Consider the following 16,240-nt stretch of genomic DNA (forward strand, 5'->3'; position numbering starts at 1 on the left):
TCGAAGAAGCAGCAATCCTGGAGAGTCATGGGATAGATGTACAGAGTCCAGGAGGCCATTCCAACAGTGATGATGTTGACGGAAATGACTACTCAGAACAGGTGAGCAGCCAAGAGCAGAGGTTCTTGGTTACAGAGCGGGTGGGACAGTATGACAAGTCAATTCTGTGGGTGTGTTTTGTACGGGGTGGGGGAAAGGAGACAATCCAATGTCCCTCTACTCTGCTCATGTGTGTAGTTAGATTTTCATGTAATTTGAAAGGAATGTGGTAAGATTCAGTTGTCCTGTTAAATTTGTGAGAAACTGTTATTCACCCACATGGATTTATTGTCATACAACAGGATACTTGGCAAGTACGCAATGGGGAGGAGGAGGAGGGAAGAAGTTCAGAGGGAGGCAGAGAAGCAGAGAAGGTAGAAGAAGAGAGGAGGATCTGATCCAAACAAGCAAGTTACACCATCCACCACACACACACTCAATGTTTGAGAAATACTAGGGGCTACTGGGTAGCTGTAATCCATGCCTAAACATGTACCAATGCAGCACACAGTGGAAGGTCCCACCCACCACGGCCCCATTGCAGGGAGAACCCTCATGCCCAGATGAGTGGTTCTTCCAGAGTCTCTGGCACATTGACACACACATCCTTTCATAAATGCATGTCTTCTCAACTCACCCTTAGTCTTCATTGCTTGAGGGGAAAAATATATTTAATTGTTAGCCACTGGATGGAATAATTCAGTAACTAAGAACATGGGAATTCCACCCACCTCCCCACCCCGCATATCTCTTGACAAATTTCATTAATATTGTCATAGGACTTAAAATTCATTTCTGTTTAGAATGTGAAAAGAATGTATGATCTCTACTGGACGCCAGCAGGAAAACTTGTTCTTTCCTACAGTGTATATATACCTCTTCCTCGACCCTCAGCCAGCTCTTAAATGTAGTCCACTGTGTTCTTCCTTCTGCCAGCCATTTTACAATCTCTGCTTACCAGCTTGATTGCAAACGCCGCAAGAGTGCACACAACCCCATGCTGAGCCCTTTTTAAACCCCGAAGACCTGTCTGTGAAAATGGGAATGCAACAATGATGTCCATAATTCCCCTGGGAATTACCTTTTCTCTTGGTAGGATTCCAAATCATAGCTCCACATTTTACTCAAGAAAATACTCTGTCCTTCTAATCAGAAACATTCCTGTTATTTTTCAATCTACCAATGTAGGTGGATCATTTCCACTGTGTTTTCCAGATGCCCTAAGGGTAGCACATCCCATGATTTTTTTTCTAAAGGGGCTTACCCTTTCCAAAGCTTTTTAATGCAGAGTTCCCTTGAAGATGTGACAGGTGAGAAACTTACCCCTCATTTGTAACACCATCTTCAGTGCCTGACAAACATCCTGCAATGCCAGTTTCCTTCACAGCTTTATTGTTTAACACATTGAGCTGTGCACGGAAGGAGCACTTCACACTCTCGCTAAAATACGACACCTGCCACTTCCCTGGCACAGCAGCCTTACAGCAGGAGAGCACCACACATTTTCTCCCAGAGCCGTTTCTGGCTCTTATACTTTTGTCCTGTTGTAATTGAGAGTTTTTTGGGTTTGTTCTTTTATAAAAATGCATTTTTACCCATTAGATATTGGTGTCTGTAGTTTAGTCTAATTTTTTCAGCTCAGTAGAGAGATGCCATGAGGTCTGGTAATCTCTTTGTAAGAGTACCAATCCAGAATTTAATAGCTCACTAATTTGGCCTTCAATGACTAGTGCTATGTTCATTGCAAACCTAGAATGATCAGGTTTGATTATCATCACCAGCAGCTCTTCGGATAGAAGGAATAAAATTCTCAGAAAAAACATTTTGGTACTTTTTATTTGTTGAATCATAAAAATGTCAGTTAGAAATCTGGACCTATTTCCATTCAGTGGCTACTTAAATACATTTCACCTCTACTATGTCATGAGCCCCTCCCCCACTGTTTCCTCCCACGAATGTTCTGCCCCCCTTGCCTTCAGCATGCCTCTCTGTGAGTTGGAGAATTTTACCAATCCACTAATAACATTTGTTTCTTATTTCTGCACATCTAGGATGACAGCACTAGCCATAGTGACCACCAAGACCCCATCTCATTAGCTGTGGAAATGGCAGCAGTCAACCACACTATCTTGGCATTGGCCCGACAAGGAGCCAACGAAATCAAGACAGAGGCCCTGGATGACGACTGAGCAGGGAGGGTTGAACAGGAGAAGTTAACTTAGTTTAGACGTAGCACCTTAGCAGACTTTCCTCGGTCCTTAACATGTGTTCTTACAGTATAACTTGCAGTTTCTTGTATGTCAGTTAGCCGTTAGGGTCTTGTTCTGTGAAGATGGCATGGTGCCCTCAGCCTTTGCATATACTCTCTCAGTATTAATTCCCAGTAAATAATAACCAACCAACCAACCAAACTTCCCTCTCCCAGCCCCCGAGGCTAGAAATCTTGCTGCTCTGTCTTAGCATTCCAAGAAAGTGCTTCCAGGTATTTAGATAGCCCTCAGTTCTCCAATATTAGGCTACGTGTAAAACCTTGGGTACCTTTAGATTCCTGTAACACTAGTCTGTACCTTTTTCCTTCCCCAAGACTGATAGGATGCAAGCTGAGGTAGTGTGGCCCAGGATTGACAGACACCATTTGGGGAGTGTCCACAGAGTAAAAGGAACACTAGAATTCCCACTCAGGGTGGGAATAATTGATTTCCAGCTGCAATAAGCCGTGCCTCATAATAGTCACACTGTGGCTAGATTATACTTCTTTGGGTGCTGTGCTAAGAATGTCCATGGAAAAACTTGATCTCAAATTTTGGTTGATGTTAACATGCCTGACACAGACATCCTTTCCTCTCACAAGCTGTGTGACTTAGTAGATAAAATACTGCCTTCTGCCTTTGGGACCATGATTCAAACAAAAAAAAGACAAAAAACAAAAGTCATTAAAAAAAAAAAAACCCAGCTTGAGAGCATTGGAAAAAAAACATGAGCTGAATGTCTAATGGATGTTAAGTCCAGTTCTCAGAACCACTGTACATTACGTGGCACAGGTGTGTGCCTGCCTGGAAAAGTGCTGGAGGCCATCATGGAAGCTGCTCTGCCTCCTGTTTATGTCCCCTTTCCCTGCTACCAAAAAAAGTCAAGGATGGAGCTAAGGTCACAAATGACTGAATGAACTTCCAGTCTTTGTATCCATTTACTGAAGCCCCCTCAATATGAGAGGTTGATAGAGGACTTTATAGTGGGATTATGCTGACTGACTATCACAAATGCAAATACTTTCCTAAATAGGAGCAGAAAAAAGCAGGGGACAATTGCCACTTACGTGGCGGGTCTTCAAGATACAACGTGATGTGACTGCTTTGGTGTTCTCTTTACTCTGTCCTTGTAGAGGTGTGAAAAGCTATATTGCTACAGGCAATTTATTTAATAATTGGAAGCCATATTGATAATGGATGTGGTAATATTTGTAAAGTTTAATCTACTTTAAGCGGCAGTAACTAATGGAATTTTTTTCCTTGATCACATATGTAGCACTTTTGTTACTTTTTAAAGATATTTATATTTGATAAATCTTTTTTTCATTTTGAGAACTCAAAATACCAAACAGTGAACTTGCGTTATAAAGTCACCCTGTGATCACCTTGTCATATAGTAGCAAAATGATGAACTATTCATGCATCAAAGAAAATTACATCTGCTGGCCTTGTATGAAAATGATCTCTTGGCATCCCGATTAAATGACACACTGTCACTGTGGGGAAGAGGAAACCGCCTTCGATGTAGCAGCGTAGGGTGCGTCGGAAGGAGGCATGACTGCTGTATACTTTCTGCTTCGTTCCATCTCTCCTTCCTACGCACAGTGAAGCCTTGCGGGGCTAGCTATTCAACAGAGCTTCTGTCCTGTCATCCATTACCTGAGAACGATTTCTGAGATGGAAGGAAGGTGCCATTTCCTTACCTCTTCACCCCTCCTCCCCCACCAAATGTATTCAGCCTAAAACCATTGAGGGAGAGAAACTGACTGACCTTTGTTTTGCCCTTCCTCATTAGTGAGATATTAAATTAAATACCCACCAGTTTTTAGCTGGTCTGACTCCACTTAAGGCACGTGCTGACAAGGGCTTCTCTGTATCTGTTCATCCTCCTTAGGCCAGTGCGTGGAAGCCTTCGAGAGGGCACGAAGATGCCACCTTATATGGGTCTGTGACTTTAAAGAGCTGTAGGCGGGGACTGGGTCTGCTCTTGTCTGTGGATTTCAGGCAGAAAGTGTATATGTGCTTCTTCCAGCTTCCAAGAACTGAAGTAAAATGGGGTAGTCTTTTCTGTTTTACTGTATTACTTGAACCAACCAATTCAAGAGTAGCATTTGTTATTCTCAGGAATGATCCCCCTGCTCATTTTCTTTCTTAGTGTGTTGGACTTTTTATTTCAATTAGGAGATTATGTTATCTTTCTTTCCTTTTATATTACATAGAAGAAATATAACATGTTGTATCTTTCCATTTTGGTGGAATTTTGTCTGCTTATTCTCAGTTGACTCAAAGAAAAGAAGTGAGAAAACTATACTGTCTGACAAGCCACATCCATGATTTATTGTAAGGAGATTATTATAATTGATAGCTTCTTTATGATGGGATTGTCAGTATCATTTGTTCTTGCTGGTCTTTTTAAAGAAACAGACTCAAACTGTTAGGACAGCTGCAGTTTCTAAGGAAATACAGTGATTGCCAGAGAAGAGCTAAAAGGTTTCATTGTTTTAAGGCCTTAGGGATGGGGAAAAGCTTCAGAGAATAAAGGAGAGTCGGTATCCATGAAAGCAGTACAGGGCCTATCTGGCAGCCTGGAGAAAAGTGAAAGAACATGTCTACTGATGCAAGATAGCTTCATATTGGGTTCAGTAGGAACAGGAAGAAGGAATCTTTCATCCAGAAATCTTCTTTTAGTTGAAGAAGACTGCTGGCCTGCTCTTAAGACCCACTGCCTTACATATAACTTTTGCTTTTTCACCAAGAGCAAAGATATAGTTCTTTGGGGCCTAGATTTAAATCTACCATTGTTGATTTGTTTTTTGGGGTTTTTTGGTTTTGGGGTTTTTTTTTTTGCCACCAGGTTGAATTCAGCTGTCTTGTCCAGGTTACTTTAGTTCTTATAATGGTGTATACAGTTGCCACTGTCTAATTTGTGATGTCTTTGGATAGTGAATTTGTTTTCTTAAGCTTTTTCAGGTTTGGTGGTATTTAAATAGGAACCCTAAACTGCTCTCTTACTGAAGGGAAAAGAGCCAGGCTCTGAAAAAATCCTGTTGTGTGCTTTTTGGTTGTTGTGTCCCTCTTCTCTGGCCCCATAGTGTACCTCCCTCAGGCCCCAGAGGACTTTCAGGACTGCTCTTCCATAGTGAGGAAGACTGAAAGGGGGGATGGGGAACCTTGTCAGCAGTTCTTGTAACTTGTCTGTTATTTTTCAAGGTCACTTTCATTGAATTACTGTAGTCACGTGGGTAAACTTCCTACTCTTCTTACAACACAGCCTTACAAAGGGACCTTCGAAAGATGGACCATCCAAGTGAGATTTCTACCTTGCTTTTGATAACTCTAACATAGCTTGAAGGCCAAGGAGGGCAGTAGGGTACACTCTTAGCTGAGACCTTCTGGTGCCAGTCAGTACCAAATAGACATTCTGGTTTATTTCAGGTTTATTTCAGCAAAGCTTGTAATTGTTGAGTACCCCTTAGGGCAATTTTCTTCACAGTCTGAATCCTTTAAGTGGTTGGTCAGTGTGGTACCTTCCACCTACTTATGGAATCTGTCTAGTTCCCATACATTGGCCTCGGGTGGGACAGACACCCCCACCCCTGCCACCACATCCTCCTGTTATTCCTTAACAGGAAGAAAATTCCTGGAACAGGAAGATCCCTTTAAGGTACTTTTCACTCTAGCTCAGTCATTAGAGGTGACCACTTAAAAAAAATGTGAGTGAGGAAGCAGCAGCTCGTCACCACTGAAGCGTACAAATCCAATACCTGAGTTCCTGGCAGATTTAGGATGGCAGGCAGTCCAGTGACCAACAGTACCACTGTTGGAGCCAGCTGTCCGCATATATTTTTACCTCAAAGGGGACAACTCCTGAAGAGTTCCTCCATATACTTCTTTCAGTTCTCCCTGTTTGGCCTTTGTCTTCACACTTCCCTCCTGGATTCCATCAGGCATGAAGTGTAAATAGGCTTATTTCATTTGGCATCTCCAGTTGCATCCTGTCCGTCTGCGAACAGCTCCTCTTCCATTTGCCTCTGGTCTCCAATACTAAGGCCTCATCAGGAGCTGACATTTTTGCTGGGATTTTTACCTTCCACAGTAGGCAGAGTAGGTGGGTGTGGTCCATCTCTTCACACAAACACTCCTTTCTGTCTTGCAGGCCATCTTTTTGACCAGCTACATATTCCACTGACCAGCTGCATTATCTTTGCCCATAACAGTGGAAATAATCCCTTTTCATACACAATCCTCCCACCCCTGTCCTAAAAATGTGAACTTCAAGTCCTTACTCTCTTGGTCTTAAGGGTTTGGGTAGAAGCAGTCTTCCCATTTAACTTGTGGCTCTGTCTTTTAAAATTGCTTTTTGTCTTTTCTCGTTTAGAGAACAACCAGAGTATTTTTTCCCCAATGAGTCTCAACAGATTCTTAGGCAATAATTTTTCTTGTTATTGATGATCTTGTGCTCAGTAGCACTCTACACCGAATAGTTCTGACCCTTCACATAGTGCGTTGGTTTTCTGTGTTAATCTCTGTCTGTGATTTAAATCTTAGGTCAAAGTGGTGATAGATTTTGTCATTTTGTTGTTGTGATTATTAGTAATGTTTTACTACTGTATTCGTTGGGGCTGCAGTGAGACCAGCCAAATCCATTTATAGCTTTACTGAGCCGGATTTGTTTATCAAGATTTCCCAAGCAAAAGTTGGGCGCGCTGACCAGCTCTGCTGGTGTCTCTATGGGGCAGAGGGGTGGGGTGGGGGCTGCCCTGGGGCAGGGGTGTGAATTACACATTTAAAACATTCCTTTTTGCGTGCCCTCTAAATAGCAAGGATGTTTACTCAGGATTCGGGGATCAGTTTTCAGCCATACTGAATTTGGCTGAGCTGCATGCCCTGAAAACTCTCTTCCTGTTTCTTAATTTCTGGACTGTCTAATTTACATTACTTAGTGACACCTAAGTTTTCCAGTTTGAAGGTATTGCACCATAATGAGAACACTAGGTTTTCCCAGGGAGGCAACTATAAGTGGCCAGGTTATCCTATAAGGATTTCCATGACCATAGCTTGTTGTCAAAGCAGAGGCCCTTTCTTTTCTGGCATTACTGTCTGCTTCATTATATGCTCTTCTTTTCAAATGATGACTACCACTTAAGAGGGAAGATTTCTTTACCACTCTCAGGAGAACTACCATACTGAGGTTGTGAGAAAGGCTTTTTAAATACATTGAGCCTACAACTCCCATTTCTGATTACAGAAACTCATCTCACAAACAGGTTATGTTCAGAAAGGCTGCTCTTAATTCTCTTTACTTACAAGCTAAAAGTGATTAAGCTACTTCTTTTGCCATTGATGGTTGACTCACTCACTCTGAAGGGCAACTTTGTTCATAAACTGCGAGGTTTCTACATCAGCTTCATTATTCTTTCTTGGTGGAGATGAGAAGCACCAGCAAAGAGAAGGCTAATGATCTGAGGAATCCAGTTTCCTATGACATTAGTTTTCCTTTATAATTAAGAGGGGAGTTAATATAGTAGAGAGGAGAGGGAAACTCTGGCCACACCAGAAGATCTTACACCCTGTTCTTACCATCACCCAAGGACTTTGAGGATGTAGTAGATGCCATGGCTAACAAATATGCAGATCACTGGACTTCTTTTTTAGCATGCTTTACATGACACCTGGGGCCAAGCAGTGAACAGAACTAAATCTAGTCAGTTCCATTCAAGTGAAGTCTAAGTAGCATTTTACCCTACTGACCACTAACCACCCACATTCCACACCCATTAGCTCATTAGCTAGCACAGGGCCCTAACAGCAAACAAGGATGCATCTATAGGAGGCTTTGCCGTGCTCTCCTGACATCCTTTTTACTTGGCAAGTTTGGGGATTGATTTGGACAACAGTACTGTGCCCTCCTGTCCATGGGTGTCTGAGCCCCATGGTGCAGTGGCATGGGGCAGCTGTTGAGCATGTGTGGTCCCAAGGCTGCCGGACACTGACCTGAGGAGGTTGTGCACACATCTAGCTCCCAGTTCAGACATCTCGGGGTGCCGCTCCCTTAATTCCATTTGCATTTTCTCTCTCTTTTAATGAAAGTGGCTCTGTACAGCCATAATTAACTCTCAAATTCACATTGGTGTGCTGTGATCAAATGAAGGTTTGGCTGAATCCTTTCAAATTGTAACCATGGTAATTGAGGGGGGTGGCACAGAATGAATATATAAAAATATAATGACAATTGTTCTGAATGACTGAGTGTCCTCCTGACATGTAATTAGCTGTTTTAGCAAGATGTAGATTGGCATGGTCATAATTAAAAGGATTTCTGTCCTTTATGTGATTGAAAATGGCAGATCTCCCATTCCCTGTTCCCTTTTAGCACTTAATGCTCCCAAGAACATTTGGAACAGCAACTCAGTAAACTAAAATAATGACATGGTGTTCATGTCCTCTCCTTAGTGAAAGAGAACGATTTGGAGTTATTTCAACCTCAAAATGGAAGCCTTTGCTATTGGTCCCCATTTGACTTCTACATTATTTGAAACCCCTGTCTCACATCCAATTCAACCTGCTGCACGTTTGGCAGAAACTATAGTCAGAATCCCAAACCGAGTCAGCCCCTGCCTGACAAGGCCTCCACGACTCTGTCCCACTCCTTAGACAGCCAGTGTATTATGCGGCCTAACTTGAGGATGTTGACTACTTAACAAGCTCCCCGGGGTTTTAATAATTCTTTCCCTGGTTACTTGATATCTCCATTGTTGTCACCATCAGCAAGTGTCAAATGGGATTTTACACATTTTCTTCATTGGATCATATGATGTGTGGCGGCAGACACGACACAAACACAAACACATAAGGGCTTTCAACCACGTGGCATAATTGGAGTGCTGATATTTGCAGTGTCCTGAAGTAACTAGGTGCAGGTGAGTCCCCCACACCACTCTTACATGGGCAACTACAAACTTTCTTGTATGCAGCCTTTTGTTATCCAGAGTTCCTCTGTTCTGAGTCTTTTCTCCCTAACACTTTTCTTCCTTTCTTTTCATCCACCGTGTCCCACCAACTGAGCATCAGGTGGTCTTGACGCCTTGCCTTACACGGTCTCCTGCCCAGAATGTCTGTTCTTCTCCCCACCAGGGCCTCCCACCAGATGGGAGCTACTGTGTCTTGATCTAGCCTTTCTCTAGAACATGCTTTGCTTTTTCCATCACTTGTAGAGGCCTTCATTCAGTTATATCAAGAGTAAGTCTGCGCAAATACCAGCACCCACATAATACCACATGGCCCCTCCAGCTGCTTCATTCCTGTGCGACTCCTCCTACCTTTGCTCGTGAGCCTGGCCTGTGAGCCCTTTCTTTGTTCAGGGCTGGACACTTCAGGATTAGTTAGTAACCACTGAGAAAATGTGGCTCTTACTTTTGTTCATATTTTGCTGCTTATCCTCATACAGCCCTTTCCTCCTCAGTATGTATCAGAAAGGATCCTAACCAAATGCTAAACTTTAGTTTGATGAAAATTCTGAGGTAGGCTGCTTCTCTCTGACTGTTCTCTCCACCTGTCCACAAACACACAGAATTTGGGGAAAAGTTCTATCTTGGGGTCCTTCATTCTTGTTCCCCTCAAAAATACCTCCAAATGTGTTATAGTTGGACTAAATCTGGAAAAATGCCATCAAAAGGTCTTACCCAGTGCTTCTTTTCCTATATGATCTAAAAGCAACTTTCAGCCCTACCGCCAAACACCCGCTTTCAAGATACATGTGCTGTCATTGAGACTTTTCTGTGGGATCCTGCAGTTTGATGACATTTGGAATGACTGTGGATTTATGACCCCAAAGAGCAGAGTATCCCATCCCTTATTTTCCCAGCTGCTGAAAGATAACTATCTCCATTACAATTGAGAATCTGTGTTAAGATTTGCAATTCTGAGAACTGACTAGATGAGTATAATTCGGTGATTTGTGAGACATGCATTAAAACAGCCGGCAGAACATTCTGATTATCTGCTTACATTCAAAGAAAATAGAATTATCACTACAGTTAAAACCTTCTAACACAATCTACCATTTTAAGGATCAAAGTATTTGATGTGCAGCTTAGGGAATGATGCTAATAAAAAAAAAATGGAGTTGGCAAGATGTCTCCCTCTGCAGGTGTTTCCAGAGGCCACCTCGGTGATTCAAAACCCCCTCCACCATAAATGCCAGTACCACCAGCATCTCCCACTAAAAAGAAAAAAGCAAAAAAGAAAGCCAACTCACCAAAATCCATGAAAACATAGGTAGTACCTCCCCATGAAATACCTATTTTTTTGGGAAGAAAACACCAGAAGTTACTCTTCCAAGAACACAAGAGTAAAGATGTCATTCTAAATCATAATGCAACAAGAGACAAACCTTCAGACCTCTTGAGGCATTCAAAAGTCATGATAATAGCAGCTGACATTTATTGAGCATGTACTGTGTGCCAGGAACTGTGCTGAGTGTTCTTACTACTGTCTTGTTTTCTTGAAGATACACAGACCCTACACAGCAGTACCACCTTAGTGGAGTCAAGTGAAATATCCAGTCGCTTCTTTCATCTTAGTAGGATGTTAATTAGAGAACGGGCCACAGAGTCTGCCTGGCATTGCTCTGAATGAAATCACTGCATTTAACCTGTTTGTTTTCTCACACAACCACACTAGTTGATTCCCACCCACACACTGTCCCAGTGCTGTCATCTCTCCGTGCCCTTCATTCCATCTGACACTGAACTGGTGTTACCATGATGATCTAGACACAAGAGCATTCCCCTTGGCCCTTCTCCTTGCCTAGTGATACGGATAGAAAGGCAGGGACCTCAAGGAGGCTCCACAGCTGTGATGTGAAACCTCATTTCAAGCATCCTGTCTCCAGAAGCTAAATGTGAGGTCCTGCCTTTTTTGGGGGAAGAAACCATGACTGTCTCATCTGTGTTTTGAGAAGAAGTAGAATTTACTGGCACTTCCTTTGTGTAGTTCCAGTTAGATGAGGCAGAGAATGTTAAAAATCTCACACACTTCCTGTTTTTCTCTCTCTCCAGCACTTCGAGCATTTTCGTAGTGCCTATTACTTTTAACATCCTGCTTCTGTATAGAAGTGTTTAGCTAAGCCATTCCAACTCATTCTGCTGTCACGTCCATCACAGTCATGAAAGGCAGTGGGGTTGAGGCAGTACTTGTGGAGATTCTGGAACTTGTATTCTTGTCTGCCCTGCATGGAGACAGGTGCCGATTCGGGCTCAGCATAAGAACTTTCTAATAACCCCAGTCTGGCACAGGGATGAGCTGCCTCAGGGTTCAGGTGGCAGCTCAGTGACTACTGTCAGGCACAGACTTCAAGCTGACCTGAGGATGGGACTGAAATCCCATGTTTCTCTTCCTCGCTTCTCTAGCTCTTTTCCTCTTGCAAGTAAGTGGTCCTCAGGGGTTGGCTGTTCCTCTCACTCTTCTCATCCATTCTATCGTGTCTTCAGCATCCTAGGAGCCCAAGAGAGTGGAGTCCACCCAGGAGGAAGGCCCCAGTTGGCGTGACCTGGTGAGGAGATCCACCAGCTTGACTCCTTGGAATTGGCCTCTGTAATAGGTACCTTGTTTCATTAGCTGGCTAATGGGGTCTTTGATTATCTATTACCCCCACCAAAAAAAAAAAAAAAAAAAAGTGAAGGGAACAAGGTATGTGTGCCTTCTGTTTAGCTATTGATCCAGATTTGGCATCTCTGGTGGCATCTGGGTGCCACTGAAATTTTGGAATGGAGACATTGACTCTGTCCTTGGAAAGAGCACGTGACTCTTACCAACCAGTATACATGGCAGAGATGAGTCACAAGATCTGTGTTGCCTTTATAACTTTTCCAGCTTCCCATCACTTCCAGATCAAGCCAAAATTTCAGTCTTGTTTTCTGGCTTCCTCTAAGCCCAGAAACCGCTCCCCTTCTGTTGCTTTACTGGAACTAAGAGCCCAGTATAAACTTATGAGGGTCATTTTTCCACTTCATCATTCATTGAAGCTATTAAACTGGAAACAAAACGACATTAGTGCTGTATTAATGTAAACAGCAGCCACTCTAGTGATATTACATTGAACTCTTTTGTTTTTATGCCAGATTCATGGGTGGGGGTAGGCAGCGCATACATTAGCAGAGTGGATTGAAGGAAGGTGAGAGCTCAGCTGTGGGCTCCTTTCAAGAGCATTATTGTTAGTGATTTGCCTTGAAAACCACATTTCAGTATGTTAGTCAGTGAGCCCCTTAATCCTGCATCTCTGAAAATGGGCACCACGAAACAAAAACCAAAGTTCTTGGGGGCAGGGGTTGGGGGGAGCAAGCTTCTCCCTTCAAGCATTGGCATCTCTGGCAAGGCTTTTCTTTACTGCTCCCTGGTTTTGCCAGAACACTGTTTTCGAAAGGGCCTCTTCTTTTCCTAGTAGTTTTTCTCACACAGATAATAGAAAACAAGCCTGTGGCATGAGTCTAGAGCAGGCTGTCCCAACTTCCCACACACCTGCTCTCCCCTGTGCATTTGGCCTGGTCTCCAGAAACGGGAAAGAGAAAAGCCCCAGCTGGGCCTAGCCCTGCTTTCTTCAGATTCACCCAGGCTGCAAAGGATGCTCCTCTGCCAGAAGATACCAAGAACATCATAGTTGCCTCCCCTGGAAGAGCCCACAGCCTTCTCTGATTCCCCCTGGGCTCCCCTCCCTCCCTTCCACGGCCATAGTCACCGTTGGGTATGCAGTACCTTCCAAGGATACATTTCTAGTTCTGTTTTTTAAGTGCCTAAGCAAGTTACAGACCTCTGGAACCTGCCAGAGAGTCAGCCCCCTGACTCCCCTGCCCCATCCTTTCCCAACCCTGCACTTAGCCCCCAGGGGCGGGCGCAGACAGCCACCCGTCTCCAGATTCCCCAGCGTTCTGCAGGCGGAACCACTGCAAGGGCAAGCTCCTGGGCAGGGCGATGTCATCGTCGTCGTCGCCCTGTCAGGCTGGCTTTGTCGCTCTTTCCTGTGCTTTTTTAGGGATTTCTCTGTTGATAGGGTTACAGTCTTGATTCACAGAGAATGTTAAGGAGCCTGCTTAGTGAGGTGTACAGCTACTGAGTGGGGAAGACGGGGAGAGCAAGACAGCCGCAGAACAGAGTCCCGTCTGCCTTTGTCCGCAGCTGGAAAGTGCATCCAGATCCAAGAGGGCAAAGAGTCAGATAATCATAGCTAAAAACGTAATGATTCATTTGCCATCATTAATCACTGGAACCCTGGCTGCCTCTCCCCGTCGTCTCTTCCTAGATTTGAGGGATCAGGGTGTCTGCTCACAAGGGCTCAGAAAGGCCCATCATCGCTGGGGGTGAAGCAAGATCAAAAGTGTGTCTTTGAAAATAAGTGTGAGGTTATTCGTTTGCTTTTTTTTAAAAGTAATTTAAGTCTGACCTGAATTTGGGGCCTTCATTATGTGGTGGGTGTACGGCGGATTATTTTGTGACTGCACTCTGTTCACATCACGGCACTAAGCAGCGCTCAGATGATTTGTTGGTGCATTAGAAAGTTTTTGCAAAATGGACAAATCCATACCCAGGCACTTTATTTTCATTAATAATCCAGCGTTTTTGTTCAGACAATGTAATAACCCAAATGGTGGGCATTCACATTTTAACAGGTATGGGCAAATTTGCCAGAGGAATTCTTTGGATTTGGATAGAGAAGGGAGGCGGTTGATGAAAGCGATCAAATGGGAGAGAACACCGCCGTGGTGGCCACGAAGGGAGGCCCGTCACGCCCACCCGGGTCCGGGCAGCGTGGGTGGCCAGGCTGTGCAGACGCGTGTTTACAGGTTCTACTGGTGCTGGTCGCTGCCCCCGGGCACGTGGCGGCAGGTCGCAGAGCCGGGAGTGGGGGTGCAGGGGGAGCAGCGGGGGTGGGGGGGGCAGAAGAGGCCCACTCGCTTCTCCGTGAACCGCACCCAACGCCCCGGTGGCACCGAGTGCCAGGGACTGCAGCTTTGTCTTGCTGTTTGTTACGGGGGGTGGGGGGTTGGGGGGGGATGGGCTGGCACAGCAGCTGATAAAATGGAAAATGAGTTTGAGAGTCATGATCTGATCAGATACCATGGACCAGATGCCTTGGGACTGCCCGAAAGTCTTTAGCGTCCACCAAATACTCGAGTATCTGCGACGGGCTGTGTGGGGTCCCTGCCAGATGGCTTTGGGGCAGAGCGCCCTTCCCTGCCTTGGCCGTCGTGTGTCTTACTTAGTCTTTGTGTTTCCCTTTGGCGTCTCCTGGTCTCTGTCCCCATCTTGTACACCATGTGTCCCTGAGGGGAGTCGCACCTGTGTCTGAGTCTGCTGTAAGGTGTTCAGTCTACCTCAAGGGGTCATCATGGTCAACTCTGTCCCATAGCAATCCTTCTGCCATCGCCACACACACTGGAATGTATATCTGCCCCTGGCCCCGGCCCTGCCTTCCTTGTCAGTAACCCCCTGACCCCATCTTTCCTGTAATCACCACAAACTCCTAGTGCAAATTGGATGCTGCTTTAAATGTGAAAACAATTGTTCAAAAGCTATAAAACCTGAATGAAAGCTAAAGCTGAATTTATAAGCCTTGTTGCATATGAGCCAAAAGTGCAAAAAGCTCTATATAATGAACTAACCTGCCACTCGTATAAATATAAATATATATAAATATATTAAAATCAGACTGTTCTACAAAATTGTGTATTTGTATTTTTGTGTACGTACAATTTTCTGCTAAGCAGAAGGAGGATGTAGTATAGGATGCTGTGAGAAGAGATTTGGTTTAATCCTATTTCTTTGTTACTTATTTTTGTTAACATCAGATGCCTGTCTTTGTCTTCTATGTGTATGACACTGTTTGGAAAGCTGCAGTATCTCTCTTCCTTAGGTCCAGAGTCTGTTAGAGAATGAAATCTGGGGTTTAGAGAGTTGTCCAGGCCACCAAACATGGAGAAGTGGACAGAGCTTGGCCGCTCGCGGTCCTGAGGCAGCAGTGAGGCAGGGCACGGCCTCTGGGAAGCAGAATCCTGCTTCTAGAAAGCAACTTCCAAAATAAAAGATGGTCAGATCTCTCGAACATAAGACTCCACCGGGTCCATCAGGAGGAGATGCAGGACCTCTTATTCCTGGGCCAGAAGTCCGCCCAGGAAGCAGCAGGGGCCCTGCCTGGCTGTGGCGCCCAGCTCACTGGCCGTCCCGGGCGCACATCCTTCTTCCGAGTAGTCGCTGCCTTTTTCGGATCAGGTTACCAAAATGCCTCCCCTCTGCTGAGCTGCTGGCGCTTCATCACCCAGACCTCCAGCCCCAGTTCCCTGGAGCATCTCAGAACCCACTTTCCCGGTGCTAACACACAAGAGGGGGGTAAAGTGGCTGCCAGTCATGGCCAGAAACCAACGTCTGAGAGGCCAGGCCGGAAGACAAGCTCTGTGTGCCCAGGGCGGCCCCGGGCCCGGGCCCCATCCCTGCTGCCCCCCACCTCTCAGCCCCCCGGCAGTCCCTCTTGGCGTGAACCTTCTCTGGGGAGAGCGATACTGCACCTTCACCTGTGGGACTCATATTTATAACAATGTGTAATGACTGTAGCAAAAAGCCCTTGTTTCTAGATGTAAATGGTCAAAGAAACAAGCGCTCTATTGTATTGATTAAAATAGTTCAAATGAGTCCTGTATCATTGTATCTCCTATTCTGGATTAGTGCCTTTTGGACAGTAGACTGTTCTGTAATTAAAATGTAGTATACTGCTTTTTTGTACAGTTTTGTTTTAATAAAACTTTTTTTTAATTTGTGTTTATTTTAGTATTGTACCTATTAGAGAATAAAACGTATAACTGAACAAAGCCTGGCCGGGATTTCTTTGGGTAAGAACAGTCATTTGGGAAGTGCGCTGACACCAACGGGGGGGGGGGGGGGGGGGGTGCGTTCTGTTTCAGACA

The 16,240-nt window shown here is 44.6% G+C and overlaps 1 protein-coding gene across 16 annotated transcripts in view; it reads left to right on the top strand.

Annotated features, from left to right (window-relative positions):
* HMBOX1 (homeobox containing 1) overlaps positions 1-16,140 on the top strand; it is a 191,451-nt gene extending 175,311 nt beyond the window's left edge. For 2 of the 16 annotated variants that reach the window (XM_041768216.1, XM_041768220.1), the window contains 3 exons: positions 7-101; positions 342-413; positions 2,091-15,338. In XM_041768216.1, the coding sequence (XP_041624150.1) occupies positions 7-101; positions 342-413; positions 2,091-2,228 (305 nt within the window). In that variant the 3' untranslated portion in view covers positions 2,229-15,338. Of the gene's footprint in view, positions 1-6; positions 102-341 lie in introns of all 16 variants that reach the window. The other 14 variants (XM_041768217.1, XM_041768228.1, XM_041768219.1 and 11 more) reach the window with 14 other exon arrangements.
* The last annotated feature ends 100 nt before the right edge of the window (positions 16,141-16,240 follow it).

Source organism: Vulpes lagopus, chromosome 8, assembly GCF_018345385.1.
Source record: "Vulpes lagopus strain Blue_001 chromosome 8, ASM1834538v1, whole genome shotgun sequence".
In the NCBI taxonomy this organism is placed as follows: Eukaryota; Metazoa; Chordata; class Mammalia; order Carnivora; family Canidae; genus Vulpes; species Vulpes lagopus.